This window comes from Pundamilia nyererei, unplaced genomic scaffold (genome assembly GCF_000239375.1).
Source record: "Pundamilia nyererei isolate P.nyererei 1_Seehausen unplaced genomic scaffold, PunNye1.0 scaffold00204, whole genome shotgun sequence".
NCBI classification, from domain to species: Eukaryota; Metazoa; Chordata; class Actinopteri; order Cichliformes; family Cichlidae; genus Pundamilia; species Pundamilia nyererei.
Window position 1 is genome coordinate 672554 of NW_005187605.1, and position 17140 is coordinate 689693.

The 17140-nt window shown below is 39.6% G+C and overlaps 1 protein-coding gene across 1 annotated transcript in view; it reads left to right on the top strand.

Annotated features, from left to right (window-relative positions):
- meis2b (Meis homeobox 2b) overlaps nt 1-12558 on the top strand; it is a 14154-nt gene extending 1596 nt beyond the window's left edge. Inside the window, exons 3-10 of the mRNA XM_013914551.1 lie at nt 137-187; nt 284-430; nt 2564-2678; nt 8276-8415; nt 10755-10831; nt 11545-11603; nt 11711-11800; nt 12477-12558. Of these exons, the coding sequence (XP_013770005.1) occupies nt 137-187; nt 284-430; nt 2564-2678; nt 8276-8415; nt 10755-10831; nt 11545-11603; nt 11711-11800; nt 12477-12535 (738 nt within the window). The 3' untranslated portion in view covers nt 12536-12558. The remainder of the gene's footprint in view (nt 1-136; nt 188-283; nt 431-2563; nt 2679-8275; nt 8416-10754; nt 10832-11544; nt 11604-11710; nt 11801-12476) is intronic.
- Nucleotides 12559-17140: the final 4582 nt, after the last annotated feature.

Consider the following 17140-nt stretch of genomic DNA (forward strand, 5'->3'; position numbering starts at 1 on the left):
ATGAATTGTTATTATTATTATTATTATTATTATTATTATTATTATTATTATTATTATTGGATGGGTGCTAATATTTTGAGGTTATAGAAAACAACCACAACGAAAGCATCAACAAAAAAATATTTGTGATTTTTAGATGATTCAAGCCATTCAAGTCCTGCGGTTTCATCTGCTGGAATTAGAAAAGGTAAAGATTCATTCTCACGTGGCTCAGTGAAAACAGGTTTTTAATCCAGTATTTCAGTCTCGTGGTGTTCGCTAAATGTGAGCTTGGCCTCGGCAGGTCCATGAGCTCTGTGATAACTTCTGCCACCGCTACATCAGCTGCCTGAAAGGAAAGATGCCCATCGATCTGGTCATAGAGGAGAGAGACGTCTGCAAGTCGGACTTTGACGACCTTTCAGGATCCTCCACTAATCTCGCAGATCATGTGAGTCACGGCGTGGAAACCTTTTTTTTGGTCGTTATTTAATATATATATATAAATATATATACTCTCATTGCTCATTATTGTTATGATCTCTTTAAATATATATATAGATCATAAAAATAATGAAAAACAGGAAATAAAAGAAGCCCGTAACAGGTGCTGTTAAGGCAGCCTGTTCTATGGAAATGCTTGAAAGAAAGGATGATCAGTGCCGGTGCTACGGCTGCAGCTTTGAACAGAAACGTTAGAGCGCAGGGCCTGTGTCAGGCTGCAGCCCTGCTGTGTGCCTCACACAGGACTTCCTATTTTTGTTCATTTACTAAGAAAGTCCGATTTTGAACTAATGTAGAGTTACATACAGCATGAGGATCTTAAAATGATGATGGCTGAAGTTTTGACACAAAAAAATTGGACTGGTAAAGAGTAGAATTAGAATGTAGAATTCCTGGGTTTACTACGGTAATGTTCCATTGTGGAGTTCATAGTTGCTGCAGATCAGATAAAAAATTAATCTGAAATTGATGAATATTTATTTAAATAGATAAATAAAAGTATAATTTTTTCAAATGAGTAATTTCAGTAAATATACAGAAGCTCTCAAGAAATGACACTCATCACAATCAAGGAGGATAATGGTTAAACTGTGGTACAGCATGTCGTCCAACATCAGCTTTAGTGTGTCTTTTCTCTTTGGCTTTACTGGCTACATTTGTGTCAGAATCTCATTCTAATTTAATTAAATCTTATCCTTTTCAAATGTTCAAGATTTTTGAGGAAAACTGTTAAACAGTGCTCATATTTAAACACTGAGTGAGGGAAGAGACACACTTTCCAGAGTTCTGAAAGAGAATCAGTGCAGAGGAGCACTGAAACTGATGTGGAATCTCATTTGTCAGCAGTCTGTATGCTATATGCATTATTTTTGTCTATTTAGTTATTGTTTGGTAAATTTGTTCATAAAAGATTTACATTAGGACATCCCGGAAATAGATATTTGATGTCGTGTATGGTTCTGTTGACGCTGCTTCAGTGATGTCAAACCTTCAGCATGAGCAACGACGCCGCTAAACTGAGAGAACATTTAAAGTCGAATGAAATGAAATGAGATGATCTGAATGAAAACAGGAAATTTCTACTCATTCAGTAGTTTGCAGTTTCATGAATGCATGCAGCTGTGTCATCTTAAAACGAACCCCAGTCCAAAAGTTACGTCTCTAAATATATATATTTAATGCAACTGTTTCCAATATTCAAGTGTGAGGAAGCACTTTGATTTTACCGATCCTTCTGAACGATATATGGACCTCAACTCAGTTTTACGTTCCAAGAACCTGAAGGACGTGTTTATTAGCTGCCACTGCACAACTGACAAGTGAATATGGTGTTGTAATATTCCATTACTTATTTAGAGCACATGCTGGGTTGGAGAAGACAAAGCCTGTGTACTTTTTCATAAGTGCCTCATGTGCTCTGCAGTTGGTCAGTGTATAAATGATGGATGTAGCAGGACAGGACAGTGTGAGACACAGAGAGACTGTACAAGACTGTTTTTTCCTGTGTGAATGAACACAACACTATATACTAGGCTCCGTTCCTGTTACCAGATGTTCTTCATTAGCTTGATGAACATGAAAACACATGTCACCTCTTTTGAGTAGCTGTGTGTACCAAGGAGTTGTAATTATTGCATGGCTGGGTATGAAAAGAGGCTCCAGCATTGAGAGCCTTATTCATACTGTGCCATTGTCCCGGTGCTTCTTCTTGTCATCTGCTGAGCCCTTCATCTGATCACCATTTGCCAAACAGCTGACGCAGAGAGTGAAGAGGGTTTAGGCTAAAGTCTGAGTGGCAGGCCAGTGAGCCCAATAAATGCACGTTTCTCCCCAACTCTGGTCACAGAAACAGTCGGGACACGGCAGGATCCACATGCTGCAGGGTTACTAAACTGTTGCTGTTGTACTTTCTGCTCAAACCTTCCTCATGGACAAACTGGTATTGTCACATTACTTGTGTTTGTGCCTTCGCTTAACTGCATAATGGAACTCATACTGGACTTTACTGGACATTCCTTTTGTCTTTACCCTCCTCTTTCTTCCCTGCTTCATTTCCTTGTACCTGTCCACTACCTCTCAGAACCCAGCGTCCTGGAGAGACATGGATGATTCCCATTCCACTCCCTCCGTGGGTACTCCAGGACCATCCAGTGGGGGACACGTTTCCCAGAGCGGAGACAACACCAGCGAACTTGGTAAGAGCGCCTTCAGGCCTTCATAACAAAGGTTTGACTTTGTTGTGACCTCACCGGGCCCAGCTGATTGGTGATTCTGGGGGAGCATTTCAAGAAAGACAACACTCCTAGTTTATCTAATCACTTTAGCTTAATTGCATTGATTGATAAAACAGATGATTTAAGTTCATGGAAGCCTGCTCTAAGACAGTGCCCAAGCTATAAAACACATACAGCAAATACACATATGTGTATTTACTCCCGGTTTTCTACATAAAAGGATATAACTATTAAGTCATATGGCCACAAGCATACTCACGCGCTCTGGCTGTGGACCTTTTGGATACCAGTATTTAGGTATGCAGGCATATCACTTAGCAATTTGTCTTTTTAATGTCCAGTTTAACCAAGAAATCAAAGCCTGACTATTATTATATCAGCAAAATGATGACTTAATAATTCTTCCCGAATTGATTTCTGTCACAGTAAGTTTTCAAACATTATTCAGACTCATAAATTGTTCCTGTTTAGAATATAACTATTAAGGATTTGTGAGAATGGCAATAATGGTTTTGTTCTGGTTTGGTCTGCTTTCTCTGTTTAACAAAGATACACAGAATATATTTTATGCATCCTTTACACTTTCTAAAGCATACATTTTCAAGAAATAATATTGCTTGTTTGCACATCGATACCTCTGTATTCTAGTAAGCTTTTTCTTTAGTTCATTATGAATTGCTCTAGTAAGCACATATGCTGGTTGTCCCTCACATCAGTTGTAGTTGATAAAGAAAACTGAGTTCACTGCTGTTATTGCCTGCTTCTGTCTCCCCGTGCTTGTGTCCAGCCCCGCTCTATCTTTTGTCACTCTGTGTCCTGCCTGTGGTTTCTGTTTGGAGGCTGTAACAGATTTATGACTTGCTATTTATGACTTTTAAGAGACTTTCCACCTTCTGCTCATCAGGTAGTAGTGAGCAGAGCATCAAAGAGAACAATTGGAAACTTAGATTCGATTTTAAGAACATGGGAAAGTGAATAAGAGTCTTACTTTGATTATAAACACAGCAGTTTACAATCTTCACTTCTACATTTCAACTAAAATGCAGTAAGAGAGCAGTTTTGGTAAATCTTAATTGACACTTTAATGATCCAGAAGTTGGGTGCAGAGGTGAGCTGAGGAAGTCCATAGTCTAAATCGCCTTATGAATAGTTTCTTTCCTTTTGGCTGTTGTTTAAACAACAGCAGGGAAAACCCAAGGTCCACGCCCTTTGACCTGGTAGAGAATGGATAGTGGATGGGGGTGCAGAATGCCCCTTCATAGAGATGAAAGGACAGACTGTTTTCTGTATAAAGAAGAAAAGAAAAGATCCTGCTTCTCTAACCTGAAGAGCACACAACCTTAAAGGAACAAAATCATACTAAACTCAGTCAGAGCAGGCGGATGATCTTCACTGAGTTATAAAATTGTAGTTATATGGGAATCGGTCCAGTCCAATAAAGAATGATTAATGTTGTGAGTATTTGGTATTTGGCAACACAAACCTTGCTTCTATTTTCTCACTGTAGAACTTAGTGTTGTGTATATTTTTAATCCCCCAGTTTCTGTCTTTGCCTATATCGCCTCCAAAACTCCTCATTATTAACATTTTCTTTGCAGCAGTTTTACATTTGAAACAAACAAGGGTGTGGTTTGTAATATACATCGAACATTAGTGGTTCTGTTTTCTTTTCTCGAGTCGGTGATCCTAACCAAATCACCAGACGCACTATTTAAGCTCGGTAGCAGCACTTGGCATCAGTGCAGAAGTTGTAGCTGTAGCAGAGGGGAAAAGGAGAGTGTGAATGGATGGATCAATATTTCTTAGCATTCAACCAAGATCACAGGTATTCCACATGCTTCATTAAGGGCTTTGAAGCAAAGAAAACATACAGTACAGTCTGGAAAGAAGCAACTGGGGAAATATCAGCACCACTTAATCTTATTTATTCATTATTCATTATTCAACAGTTTCTGAATGTTGTTAGACAGCAAATTTCATATTATGTCATCATAAGCTTGTTCTGTACGGGCGTTTTTAACGATGGCTTTGCTGACGTTTTTGTCCAAGATGTCCATCAATCAGTCTCCGCTGTTCATTATTGATTATTGGTTCATATATACATCAGTATATAAATCAGTCACAGTTTGACTACAGAAGAAATGAGATCAAACATAGTTTCAACAACAGTGACATTTGTTCAGAAGCACACGTGGTGAAAGAGACTCTACAAACTGGCAGAATTATTTAAAAACATTCCTAACAGGCAGTGATTATGGTATCGTCATCATTAACCAAGCTTCTGTGGTCTGATGAAACCCACAGAAAAAAGAAATCCACTGTGACTGGGGAATACTGAAGTGGTTTGGTGGTACTGGTAGCCTCCTACATAACTGCCTGCTCCTCTGTAACCTCCCACTCTGTGGTCATTGCCTTGTAAGCTGTGTGATATGCAGAGAAGGCTGTGTTTGATAGCTCAACCGCTTGGGTTGACCACAGCTAAACGGACCGTGCTCTCCCAGGAGTGTGGAGGGGGAGAAGGTGTCCATTCAAATAAAACAAAAGGCAGTGGGAGAAGCTAGAAAATCTCCTCACTCTTGCTGAGAAGTGGAATGTGAGGGACAGGATGTGTTGTACTTTTTGAGGTGCTGATATGTTAGTGACACCTCCCTTCAGCATCTATCTTACAAGTTATTTATTTTAAAAAAAGATCACATTTTTGTATTTTATTGCCTGTAAGTGTGCATGTTTTACTTCAGTTTGCACAGACTGCTTACAAAAATGTTATTCAAAATTTTTGTTGTAATTAGCTTGAGGTCACACGTGAAATTATGCTCTAACTGGTCAGGAGCCACGTGTTCACACAGATACAAACAGTGTGCACATTTGTTAACAACGGATTTTGAGCCTATAATAAAGTGTATGTCTGTCACTGGATTTTGCAGTTTGAAGTTTTCAATGCTGTGGAGAAGCCATTTTTATTTTTGCTAACCTGTTTAGGTAAAACAGCAGATGATGAGAGCATAATTTATAGTTATACTATAGTTACTGCAAGCACACACATCCTCTGTAAATCCTGCTTATCTTAAATTGTCTCTGTACCTCAATCATAGGTGAAAAACATGATTTTTCACCTATGATATCATCAATCACTCAAAAAGTGGATTCATATATATATATATATATATGGAAAGAAAGAATAAATAGCTCTCACTGCCACATGGTGCTGCTACCATGAAAGCTTCCTGCCGTCAAACAGATGCTCCTCCGTATCAGAGTTTCTAACTGTCATGTGTTCACTTTCTGTGTTGGAAGTCTTCCCGGCTGCTCCATTCTATGCTCTGTCTCATGTGTAATAATGGGAGGAGTCTTGGGGTGTCAGTGATGATGAATCAGGGCCCTGCTGAGCTCATTAGGTAGCCCACGCTGGCTTTGCATCAGTGATGCTGCTGGGGGGGTGCGACAATCAGTTCTGCTAGCTGCTTCTTACTTACCAACATGTCCAGTGGGGAGATTAATATAAAACAATTTAAATATCTAGATGTTATTTTTCGGTTTGTTTTTTTTCTAAAAACATTTCACTGCTTTTTTAAAATTATTATTTTCCTTTAAACATATAATAAATATCACATTTACTGTGGGTCACACCATTTACGTACCAGACCAGATGAGCAGCCAAAGGGCTGTCTGACTGTTTGGTTTTCAGAGCGGTCAGTAGAACCAGATCTATCTATCGAGTAAGCTGAGGGGGTATAAAAAAAAAAAAGGAAGACTTGTGTTGATATCTCAGGATGCTATTTTTTGTGTGTGTTTTTCTTCACCCCGGGGCAATACTCCAGTCATCCCTGCGGTATCTTCCCCCCTCCTTGTACCCCCTCGTGTGTCACGCGTGCAGACACTGGAAGGCAGACTTAACTAAGGAGGGGGAGTAGAGATGAAAAAGGGTGGGAGCAGAGGGGCATGGGAGACTTGCATGGGCATATGACTTTGAGACTGCACTGTCACACACTGGTTAGATTGGCTGAGTTGCCGGAGAACAGTCAGAAGCGATTAGTGTAGCAGAGGATATGCCCTGCGGCTTTTCCCTCTCTGGAGCAGAAGAAAGGAGAGGAGAGGAGAGGAGCAGACCAGTGATGAGGATGAGGGGTGGAGAGGGAACAGTGTGCCTCCCTTTGATACAATTAAGCTGAGCAAGACCTTTTCTCTCTGTCTTTCTTACACAGCTATCATTTTAGTGGAGATTTGAATATTCTTTGGGTTCAGTTTCTCTGGCCGCTATATGTCAGTGTCGGTGCGTATGTAGTTAATTAGAATGATTAGGTCAGTCTGAATCGAATGTGCTCGTGTTACATTTTTTCCTAAAGAGTTGAAGTAAGAATACAATTTTATGCTGGTTAATTATCATCATGTTGAAGTTAGCAGTGACAGCAGCTGGACAAACAAACAGGAAGACAGCAGCAGGGGACGGAAGCAGCAGGAACGCTATCCTGTCTGTGACTTACAGCTGGTGGACACCATCCGTAAAACTCCCACAGCCCCTGGAGCCTGACCCTGGAACAGGGCTTTTTAGTGTCAATATTCATTAGCTGAAATATTTATGCATGAATATGGCTCATATAGGCACATTTGATTGATGCATCTCTAAAAACAAAAAGACATACTAGGGCATTTCTTAAGAAAAGTAGGGTTCCTGTCTCGCCTCAGGGGAGGAGTCTCTCAGATGCATTATTCACACACCCTCCAGGCAGGCTTTCAAGGCTTCTCTGCCCCGAGGGCAAGAAAAATAACCACCACTGTTAAAAGTAAATCATCTCGCATGATGCACAATTAATGTCAGAGAAGGAGAGAGACCAGAGTGCCCCTTGTGTTGCAAGTTGGAGTGAGTTAGCTTGTGGGAGCGGAAATCTCAGCTTAAAGGAAGCCTCCTGCTTTGACCCGCGCCAGCTTCCTGCTGAAATCAAACAGAGATGCTGCTAATAGCAGGATCCAGAGCAGGAATGATGCTGTGATGCAGACAGCCTGACACTTGTATTGTTGATGAAGGAAGGGGGAGGGGGAGTGTGTGTGTTGGATGGTCATACTGAACTGCAAGGTGAAGGATTCACGCTCTAACAACCCATCCACCCACACCCCCTCGTTCTGCCTTAGTCGCCCATACGGACACATCGCTGTGACTTTAAACACACTGGGTTCATACTTCATTTACAAGCTTGGCTTTCTGTTTTTGTTTGTCCCCACTTTTACTTCAGTCCTGCTTCAAACAGAGGTCACATACACATAAGAGTACACAGAACACAGTCTGACTGCATTTTGAACATTCATTATCTCATGTCAGCCGCACAGCTCCTGCAGTCATTACCTCATGTCAAAGCCGTGGCTCACATTGAATTAATAACTCTTGGTTTTACTGAGCTCCTACGCTACAAACTCCTCTTCATTATCCAGTGGCCGGGAAGTAAAGCAGAGGTGAGACAAAGAAATTTGTACTGCCGTGCCATAAAGGAGAACGTGGCTCTATAGAGAGATCGGGCCACGTTAAAGCTTCCTGATAATATGACTCCTTTTGTTTCTGATTGCAGGTGACGGCCTTGACAACAGCTTGGCATCACCAGGCACGGGAGATGAGGATGACCAAGACAAGAAGAGACAGAAGAAACGAGGCATCTTCCCCAAAGTGGCGACAAACATAATGAGAGCGTGGCTATTCCAGCACCTTACAGTAAGCGAACAGAGCCTCATTCAGACAAGCCACATCTAGCTGTGGCTTTTTATACAACTGCAACATTTTCTCAGCTTCTCTGTAATAGAAACCCTACAATGTGCACGAGGACAGAATGTAATGTCGTCCAGCTAAGGCCGCGTCATCAGGCAAAAGTTGTTTGAAATGAGTCCTCACTGTTTTTCTGTGTTTTCCGAATGCATCTTGAAACCATGTTCGTCTTTGTTCCATTGCAAGAGAACGGAGCAAAGAGGAACTTGTGACTAAAGGTCCCTTTTTTGAAATAGCAGTCCAGGCATTTTCTTCAGAAATCAACATCAGAAGCCTTTCATTCAAAAGAAGCTCATCTCTGTAAAGATGTTGAGCACATCCAACAAGGACAGCATCACGTTTTATCCAATGATCACAGCCTCCTCACCTTTTCTACCTCTTATACTCTTAGATGTGCTGTAACCCCTCACTTGTTTAGTTTGTAAAAGGCCCACACAGGTCCTGGACTTGGAGTAATCCCTTCCTTTCCAAAGCCCACCTTTAGATTCTGTAGATAAAGACAAGGATAGTTGAATTATCCCCTCTGTGTTCCCATCTCCTTTCAGGCCTAATTTGTTAAGCACAAGTATTTGCCATGGCAGGATGTGTCTATGAAAAGTGTGCAAGGGGACTTTGGCCCCTCAAAGGCCTTTTGCAACACCCAAGCGCTCAAGCATTCATCACTTGTTGAGGGTGTGAAAGGAGCGGGATTATGTTTTGTCAGACATTACAGTGTGAGGCCTGTGGTTAGATGTCTGTGGGGGCAGTGGGGATGTTTCTATCCATCAGTAGCTGTCCCCTCCTGCTTTTGTTATCTCTTCTTAAAGCTCTTAAAGGTTTTGCGAGAGTGCTGTATAAAAAGCAGCAGTGCAAGGATTTAATTCAGTAGATTATCCGTTACCTGCTTATTAGCGGAACGATATCTATTGGTTTCCATGCAAACCTTTATCTCTCTACATTCAAAGATCGGTGTCAGAGTTTGTAGAGCAAACTTTCATAAGTGTTCATAAGTGTCAGCTGAAAAGATGTTCTCTCACCTTGAATTTAAGCACTTGTTTGCATGTAACACCCATGAATGGGGTTACATGGAGGTAGAGCAGGAAGGTTGGTGGTTCAATCCTCCCCAAATATCCTTGGGGAGGTTTCTAACCCCAAGTTGCTCCATCGGAGTGTAAATGTGTGAATGGCTTTGAGTACTGAGTAGAAAGGTGCTGTATAAAAAACATTCTGTTTGCTGTTTACTAATCATTTACAGCATCTTTCTTGGAGTGAATTTCAAACACGAAAAAGCCATTCTCAGTGTGGCCATTTGTACTGGAAAAAGCTGAGAAAATGAGTTAAGTTATCTAACATTGAATCCAAAACAACATTATCTAAAGTACATTATGTTACTTCTTTCAGAGTATTTTAAATGCTACTCTTCTGCCAGCTGAGAGCTAGGAGGGGGCAAAAAGCATCCTCAGTACATAGACTGTGTGTGTTTTATTACAAGTGTGTGACTATCCACCATCACACACTTGATTTCACAAAGCTAACTGTGCATTTTCCCCTCTGGTTATTTAAATTGGTGTCTCTTCTTTCCTCTCTGTGCATCTCTCGTGATATTTGGAGGCCTACTGTACAAATGCTTGCGTGTGTGTATTTGTAATATATATGGTTGTGTTTAAGCTTGTAAGTATATGAGTGTGTCTTTGTGGACGTCTGAGAATGTAAATGTAATAATATACAGTGCTGTGAAAAAGTGTTTGCCCCCTTCCTGATTTCCTGTTAATATTTTGTGTATGTTTGTGTTTGATGACCTAAAATATTTAAGTGTGACAAACATACAAAAAAAAAGAGGAAATTAGCATGTGTGTGTGCTTGCACTGACTTTCCCTGAAAAATAGTTTAAAGCTCATCCTTCAATGATGACTGCGGGAGATGGCCTGACAACAGCAGAATGGAGACTGGCCCACGACCCTGCTTTGAGTAGACAGGTCACCTCTGTCTGCCATCTGCCACCCTTCTCCCAGAGTCTCACACACACTCAAACACAGAGTTTGCAAAGGGACTGGGGCCAGAGGAAAAGAGGTTGAATCAAGACAGGGAGGGTTGGGGAGTGGCCTGGCCTTACTGGGTCCCAAATAAAAGCCACCATTGTATACCATCCAATAATTTTATATACCACCCGGTTAACGCTAAATGCTGTGGCACAAAGCCACATGCATTAGTGTAAAATGTTTGGGTGCCAAAACAGGACCAGGTTGTGTGTTTGCAGAGTTAATTTGTGCATCACTTATCTATTAGTCTATCTTCCTTTTTGCTAATAGCACCCATACCCATCAGAGGAACAGAAAAAGCAGCTAGCACAGGACACAGGTCTCACCATTCTTCAAGTGAACAACTGGTAAGTCGGTGTAAAACCAGATAAGTAAGCATCTTCACATGTTCAACATTTTTGCTTTGTGCAGTGCAGAATATACATAAAACCTGACTTTTGCTGCTGAAAATGCCCAAATTACCTATATTTAACACATAAGTAATGCTTATGAGTTAAATACAGGTAATTTTAATACTTATAATAAGTATTATCATTACTGAATGAACAGGTGACACAGGGTGGTGCAGTGGTTAGCGCTGTCATGTCACAGCTACAGGTCTGAACCCAAATCAATACATGTGTAGGTTGTGTTACTTTCTCAAAGTGACCCAAATTATTTTAATAAGGAAAAAACAGGCTTTTGGTCAGGTCCCTGGAGACGCACGGAAAGGTTCCAAATTACAGTGAAAGTGTTCATAAATACTGACTTTAGGTGACAAAACACTTCGTCTTCTTCATTTTTGATAATTACAAGAGGGATGGCATTTTAGAGGATGTGTTTTTACAGAGAATGCACTTAATTTCTGTGCAAAGTTATCAGAAATCTCTGTGTACTAACACCACTGGGAAAGAAACTAACTGTAATTTATTTTCTAAAAAAAAGTCGAAAAAAGTATTCTTTCACGTCAGGTTTTTTCTTTTCTTTTTTTGGATCATGTATCTGTTCTCAAGGGTCAAGAATATTGAACTTAATAAAAATTATTTAAGCATTTTCATTGTTACTGATCTTTGTTTTCCAGGTTTATCAATGCAAGGAGGAGAATAGTCCAGCCTATGATTGACCAGTCGAACAGAGCAGGTTCAGTGTTCACTATACTGCTAATAGTTCCTTTCCTTCAGTATGAATTGGGGTCGAAATTTAACCTCAAGTTAACCAATAGTCTTATTTCTCATCTTCTCTCACAGTAAGTCAGGGTACAGCTTACAGTCCAGATGGCCAGCCAATGGGAGGCTTTGTTCTTGATGGGCAGCAGCACATGAATCTTCGACCTGGTGGTGAGTAATCGCTCAAACATTTATTTAAAAAAAAAAAATCATGACGGACAAAATCAGTGTAACAGGTTTCATCTTGTCCTCGTGAGTTTCTATGGTCTAGTAAAGTAAACCTTGTTATTTGTCCTTATCTCAATGAAAATGAGGGCATGGTTAATTGCAGCCCCAGTGGACAGAAAATAAGAGTATGTGGGTCAGGCCAGTGCATAGGTCAAGAAAGTCCATCTGCATGCGTATAAGTGCATTTTTATACATTTACAGAGAGACATATAAGTAATACTGAACATAATACAAAAAGAAGGACAGGATAAAGATATAAAGTGACACAAAGCAGGTTTTATATGTTAGGAAGTGGCAACAACCATAGAGGAACATGTCTATATTATCTATGTCTATAGGCTTCATTGAAAATGCAAAAAAGAACCAAAAGTCAAAGAAGTGGCATATATAATAAATGCAACATTTGATTCAGAGCACATCACTTTATGAGTGAAACCTATCATTAAACAAGTAAATATAAAAGTAGTTATGTTGTGTATTTTTACTCAAGAAAGGTTGATGCTGAACTTAAAAGTCCTTTATGAATATTTTGAAAAATTCAATTGGTTTCTGTGATACTGTGCAGGACTGTTCTGTCTTGTGTTGGTGGTTCTTAACAGTGTATTTACTTTACTTGCAGGGCCGATGGGTAGCATGGGTATGAATATGGGGATGGATGGGCAGTGGCACTACATGTAAATTCACTCCACTGAGGCAAGCCTGAACAACAGGGTGAAGTAAGAAGTAAAGTCTTTGTCACTTTTCATTTTGTTTCATCCCAGAAAAGCAATTTTGAACTCTTGAACTCACTTCTCCTCATCTCTTATTACTTGGTCTTCCACTCTGCTCTTTCAGTTTGTTTACAGTCTAACATAGACACAGCAAGGTCTTTTAATTGTCATGGTAATGCCAGCGTTAGGTATCTCAGCACAAACTTGTGGAATTAGAGATTTTCAGTTATTCTTTTACAAATAGATATGAAACTGAAATAAGAAAGAATGTCAGTATCTTCTTAATGGTTTCACAAATGACATCTTTTTGGCTCAAGTTCATGCATTGCACAAGGCTTTAGGATTGGTGCCTTGTCAGACTCCTTTCTTCTTTTTTTTTAAAACAATTATTTACATATAAACTATATTATTTTTGTAGATGATTATTTCAGTCAGTCCAGATTTTAAACATCCGTGGGGTCAGTCAGACCATCTTTCAGAATAAAAAGCTTTTTTTTCTCTCTCAGTAAACATCAGTAAACAAGTCATTGTGGGGGAAACAGATTCACACTCCATTTTAAATCTAACTTCAACCACTTTCTCTCTCCTTCTCCACCCCCAAACCGCCAGTTTTGTCCTCATTCTCTTCTCCCGCTGCAATTTGATTAAGAATCGGGTAATGCTCCCCCCTCTGTCTCCCCTTCCACCCTCTATCAGCTTCTCACCTCTGCTGACAGTTCTCAAATCAAGACATATCGCCTGCCGGAGGCACCAACCACAGAGAATTTTATTTAACACCCACTCTCCTCTGCTCAATGAGCCATGCTGTAATGACACTTACCTTGATTAATAGAGCTTTTTATATGTAAATAGGAGCTGCATTTGCTCATTTTTTTTAGCAGGGTGATTTTTTTTTTTGCCAGTGCAGCCCTCTCTTCCCTGTCTAATAATTCCAGGGCTCTGTTAATGAAGTTCACAAGGCTTATTTTAAAACATACATCTACATAGAAACATTGAGCGCTCTGAATCAGTGCTATCTGTATATTTTTGTAAGGTATTTAATGTAACTATTTCTCTGTGAATGATCACTGACTGTCTAGTTTCTCCTGATCTCTGGTGAGTGCATATGCTGATAGTGGCAGTAAATCTCTTCCAGACTGCATCAAGAAAGAGAGCTATGTTTGGAGTAATATGAGGGTTTTTCCACGCACAATAAAGCCTGAACCATAACATTTAGCCATTACAGAACAGATGACTGAATCTACATAATTTTATACTCCTCTGTTGTGCACTCTTTTTTGATTGGTCCACCATATGCTATGTTATGTACTGCACATGTCAGTTTTAAACTAATAGCAATTTTTGTTGGATTAAAACAGAAACACTCTTTGAGGTAATGTTTGAATTTACAGAATCAGTTTAGTTTAAAGCTACTCAGGCAATAGTTTAGTCAGTTAGATGTATTGTGTCACAGCAGACAAAATATTAAAACTCAAAACAAAATAGCTTCAGTTCATTAAAATATTGCAATGCAAAAATGAAAAAATAAGGGACTAATTTTAGTAGAAAAAAAATCAATTCAGTGTATGTATAGAGCACAAATCACGTTGTGCTATAAGGACCTTGAGGCAACAAAGTGAAATAATGCAAGAGTCCAATCAGCTAAATAATTATAATACAAAATATAATCAAAAATAAACACAAGTATTGTGGTAGGCTTAAATGGAATAGAGTCCAACCGTACCAACAAACACGCACACACACATTCTGATGACTGTATCAGGTATAACTTCAGTATCTTGCTAAATGACACTTTGACATGTGGATTGCTGTTCCACATGTTCCCCTCAACCTCCTGAGCCACAACTGTCCATTTAATCACAAACTTCATCATAGCCACCAGGGGAATCCAAGCAGTGCATATATTCAGATTGAATTCAAAATGATTTCAAACGACAAAAACAAAATAGAGTTCCTTCAGAAATATGGATTCATTCTCACAGCTAGCAGTTCATCAGTGTTACATGAAACATATTAGTCCGCTCTAATGTGTGACATTTCCCTGCACATTTACTCTTTAGTACGAAAGAGGATTAGGGCCACTGGGAAAAAAAAGTGGGCACGTCTTTTTTTTTCTTCTTCTTTTCCAGAATTCTAAGAAAAAAGTCAGGATTCTGACTTTTTTCTTAGAATCCTGACTTTTTTCTCAGATATCTGATTTTTTCATCAGAATTCTGAGATTAAAGTCAGAATTCTGACTTTTTTCTCAGAACTCTGGAAAAGAAGAAAAAAAAGACGTGCCCACTTTTTTTCAGTGGCCCTAATCCTCTTTCGTACCTTAGATTATCATCTTGTCTGAGAGAAAAATACCGAAGACAGGTGGGCGTTCTTTCTCACAGTATTTCCTCTGGGTCTTCTAGGACCTATATAGTTCATATTTTGTCTCATACATCTGTGAAACAGAATTTGATTTCTTCCTGATTTCTAATTTGTTTGCATAGTTGCCGCACCTGAATGTTTCAGATCATTGTTCTGTTGCATAACCCAAGTGTGCTTGAGCTTTAGGGCACAAACTGATCTTTGATGAATTCTGCTCTCTACCAGAAAATCATTGGCCAAGTCATCCAAATCCTGAAGCAGCAAAGTAATCCCAGACCATTACACTACCACATTGGCTGGTTCCATTGATTTTTTTTATGAGAGGTGTATGCTAGTTATATGTCAGATGTAATTGGATGCAAATCTTCCAAGAAGTTCTCAATGTGAAAATGTGAGACAAGCCTTTGTGTTCTGTTTGGTCAACAGTGGTTTTTACCTTGGAGCTCGCAACAGATGCCATTTTAGCTCAGTCACTTTCTTATTGTTTAATCATGAAAAGAGGGACCTGCAGGTCTTTGGATGTTGTTATAGGTGCTTTTGTGAGTTCTTGGAGACTTGTCAGTCTGTCTTGGAGTAATTTTGGTAAGCCGACCACCCCTGGAAAAGGTCCACCACTGTTCAAAGATTTTCTATTTATGGATAATAGCTCTCACCATGGTTTGCTAGAATCCCAGAGCTGTAGAAATTATTTTGTAACACTTTTTAGACTGATAGATGTCGGTGATTTTGTGTGTCATCAGTTTCTTTAGATCATAAAAGATTTTTGAGATCTTTTATCCTGCTTCACTTTGTCAGACAGGTTCTATTTAAATGATTTATTGATCCAACGGGTCTGTCAGTACTCAACCCTGGTGCAGCTAGTGAAACTTGAGCTTTCCAGAAATTGCTGGTTAATCTTTGTGACAAGGGGGTTTTAATTGTTTTTTCCCCTTAATAAATGAAATAATTCTTTTAAACTGTATTTTGCATTTACTTAAGTATCTATCTGTAACATTAAAATTTGTTTGATGATCTGAAACATGTATGACAAATATGCAAAACAACAACATTTTTTTCACATTACTTTATTTTATGAATTCACTCCTCTAGCTGACAAAGCCCATCCTCAGTAGCTCCTTGAGGATTGAAGGCCTTACTTCAATCTTACTAAAAAGCAAAAACCTAAAACAAAACACAAGTAGACTTGTAAAACCTGACTTGTAAAAGAAAAGTAGCTGCTATCCCTCAGGACAATTGAGAGCAAGATAAACTAAGTTTGTCAGGTCATTAAGTGTTGTGGAAATGGAAGCTGCTGTGTTACAAAACATAAAAGAAAAAAGACCTGCACTGCCTTTGCCACCAAACCCTTCGACCGCACAGAAGCTGTAAATGACTTTCATAATAAAAGCTGAAAAGCATCAGTAGCAGTTTTTTTTCTGGCACTTGTAAAATATGACAGTTTCTTTGATATATATTATTCACTATCGTGTGGCTATCTCACTACTACTATTGTGACTACTACTGTGTGAACAGGATGCCTATGAGTGGTTTGGCCTTTCAAAATAAAATTCTCTTGAATGCTAAAAGACAGGACAGAACAAAAGCCACGCTGTGGAAGAGAGCCAGAAATAAGTAATGATTCAAGACAGAGAGGTGTATAAACACATACTGAGAAAGGTGACTGAAGAAGAAATACTCAATTCATCATGGAAATCCACCTGCAGCCTACACCTATTGGAGAAAAATTATCTGAATTTCCGGAGCAGGACCACACCTCCAACCACGGCCCTTCCAGTTCTTATATTATATATGACCCCCAAGTTCTACAAGCTGTTTGTTCCCGTTTTCGTGAGAACACGTTTCATTCTTGCTCTTTCGAGAAGATCTTTAATACAACTTATCTCACAAGAGTAACGTAATTTTACTCACCCTTCCATTTGCTTACAATCGCCCTCTTGTCCGTCACCACATCAGATGAAGAACTACACAGCTCTGCTTCATCGATTTCCCTCCAGGCAATCCAAGAAACCCAAACACTCTGAACGTCAACACGGTGCTTCAGAGTAACCGAACGCCGCTGACACCTGCCGTCCCAGGAAACTTTCTAGCAGTTTTCTTGCCAGCCAACAATCCGGTCTGCTACATTGATCCATCCAGTCATTTTCTCTCCGCTAGATCCAGTTATGAAGTAACTCCGGCTGCTTGCCACCTCTGTGAAATTCAGCAAAGTCACCCA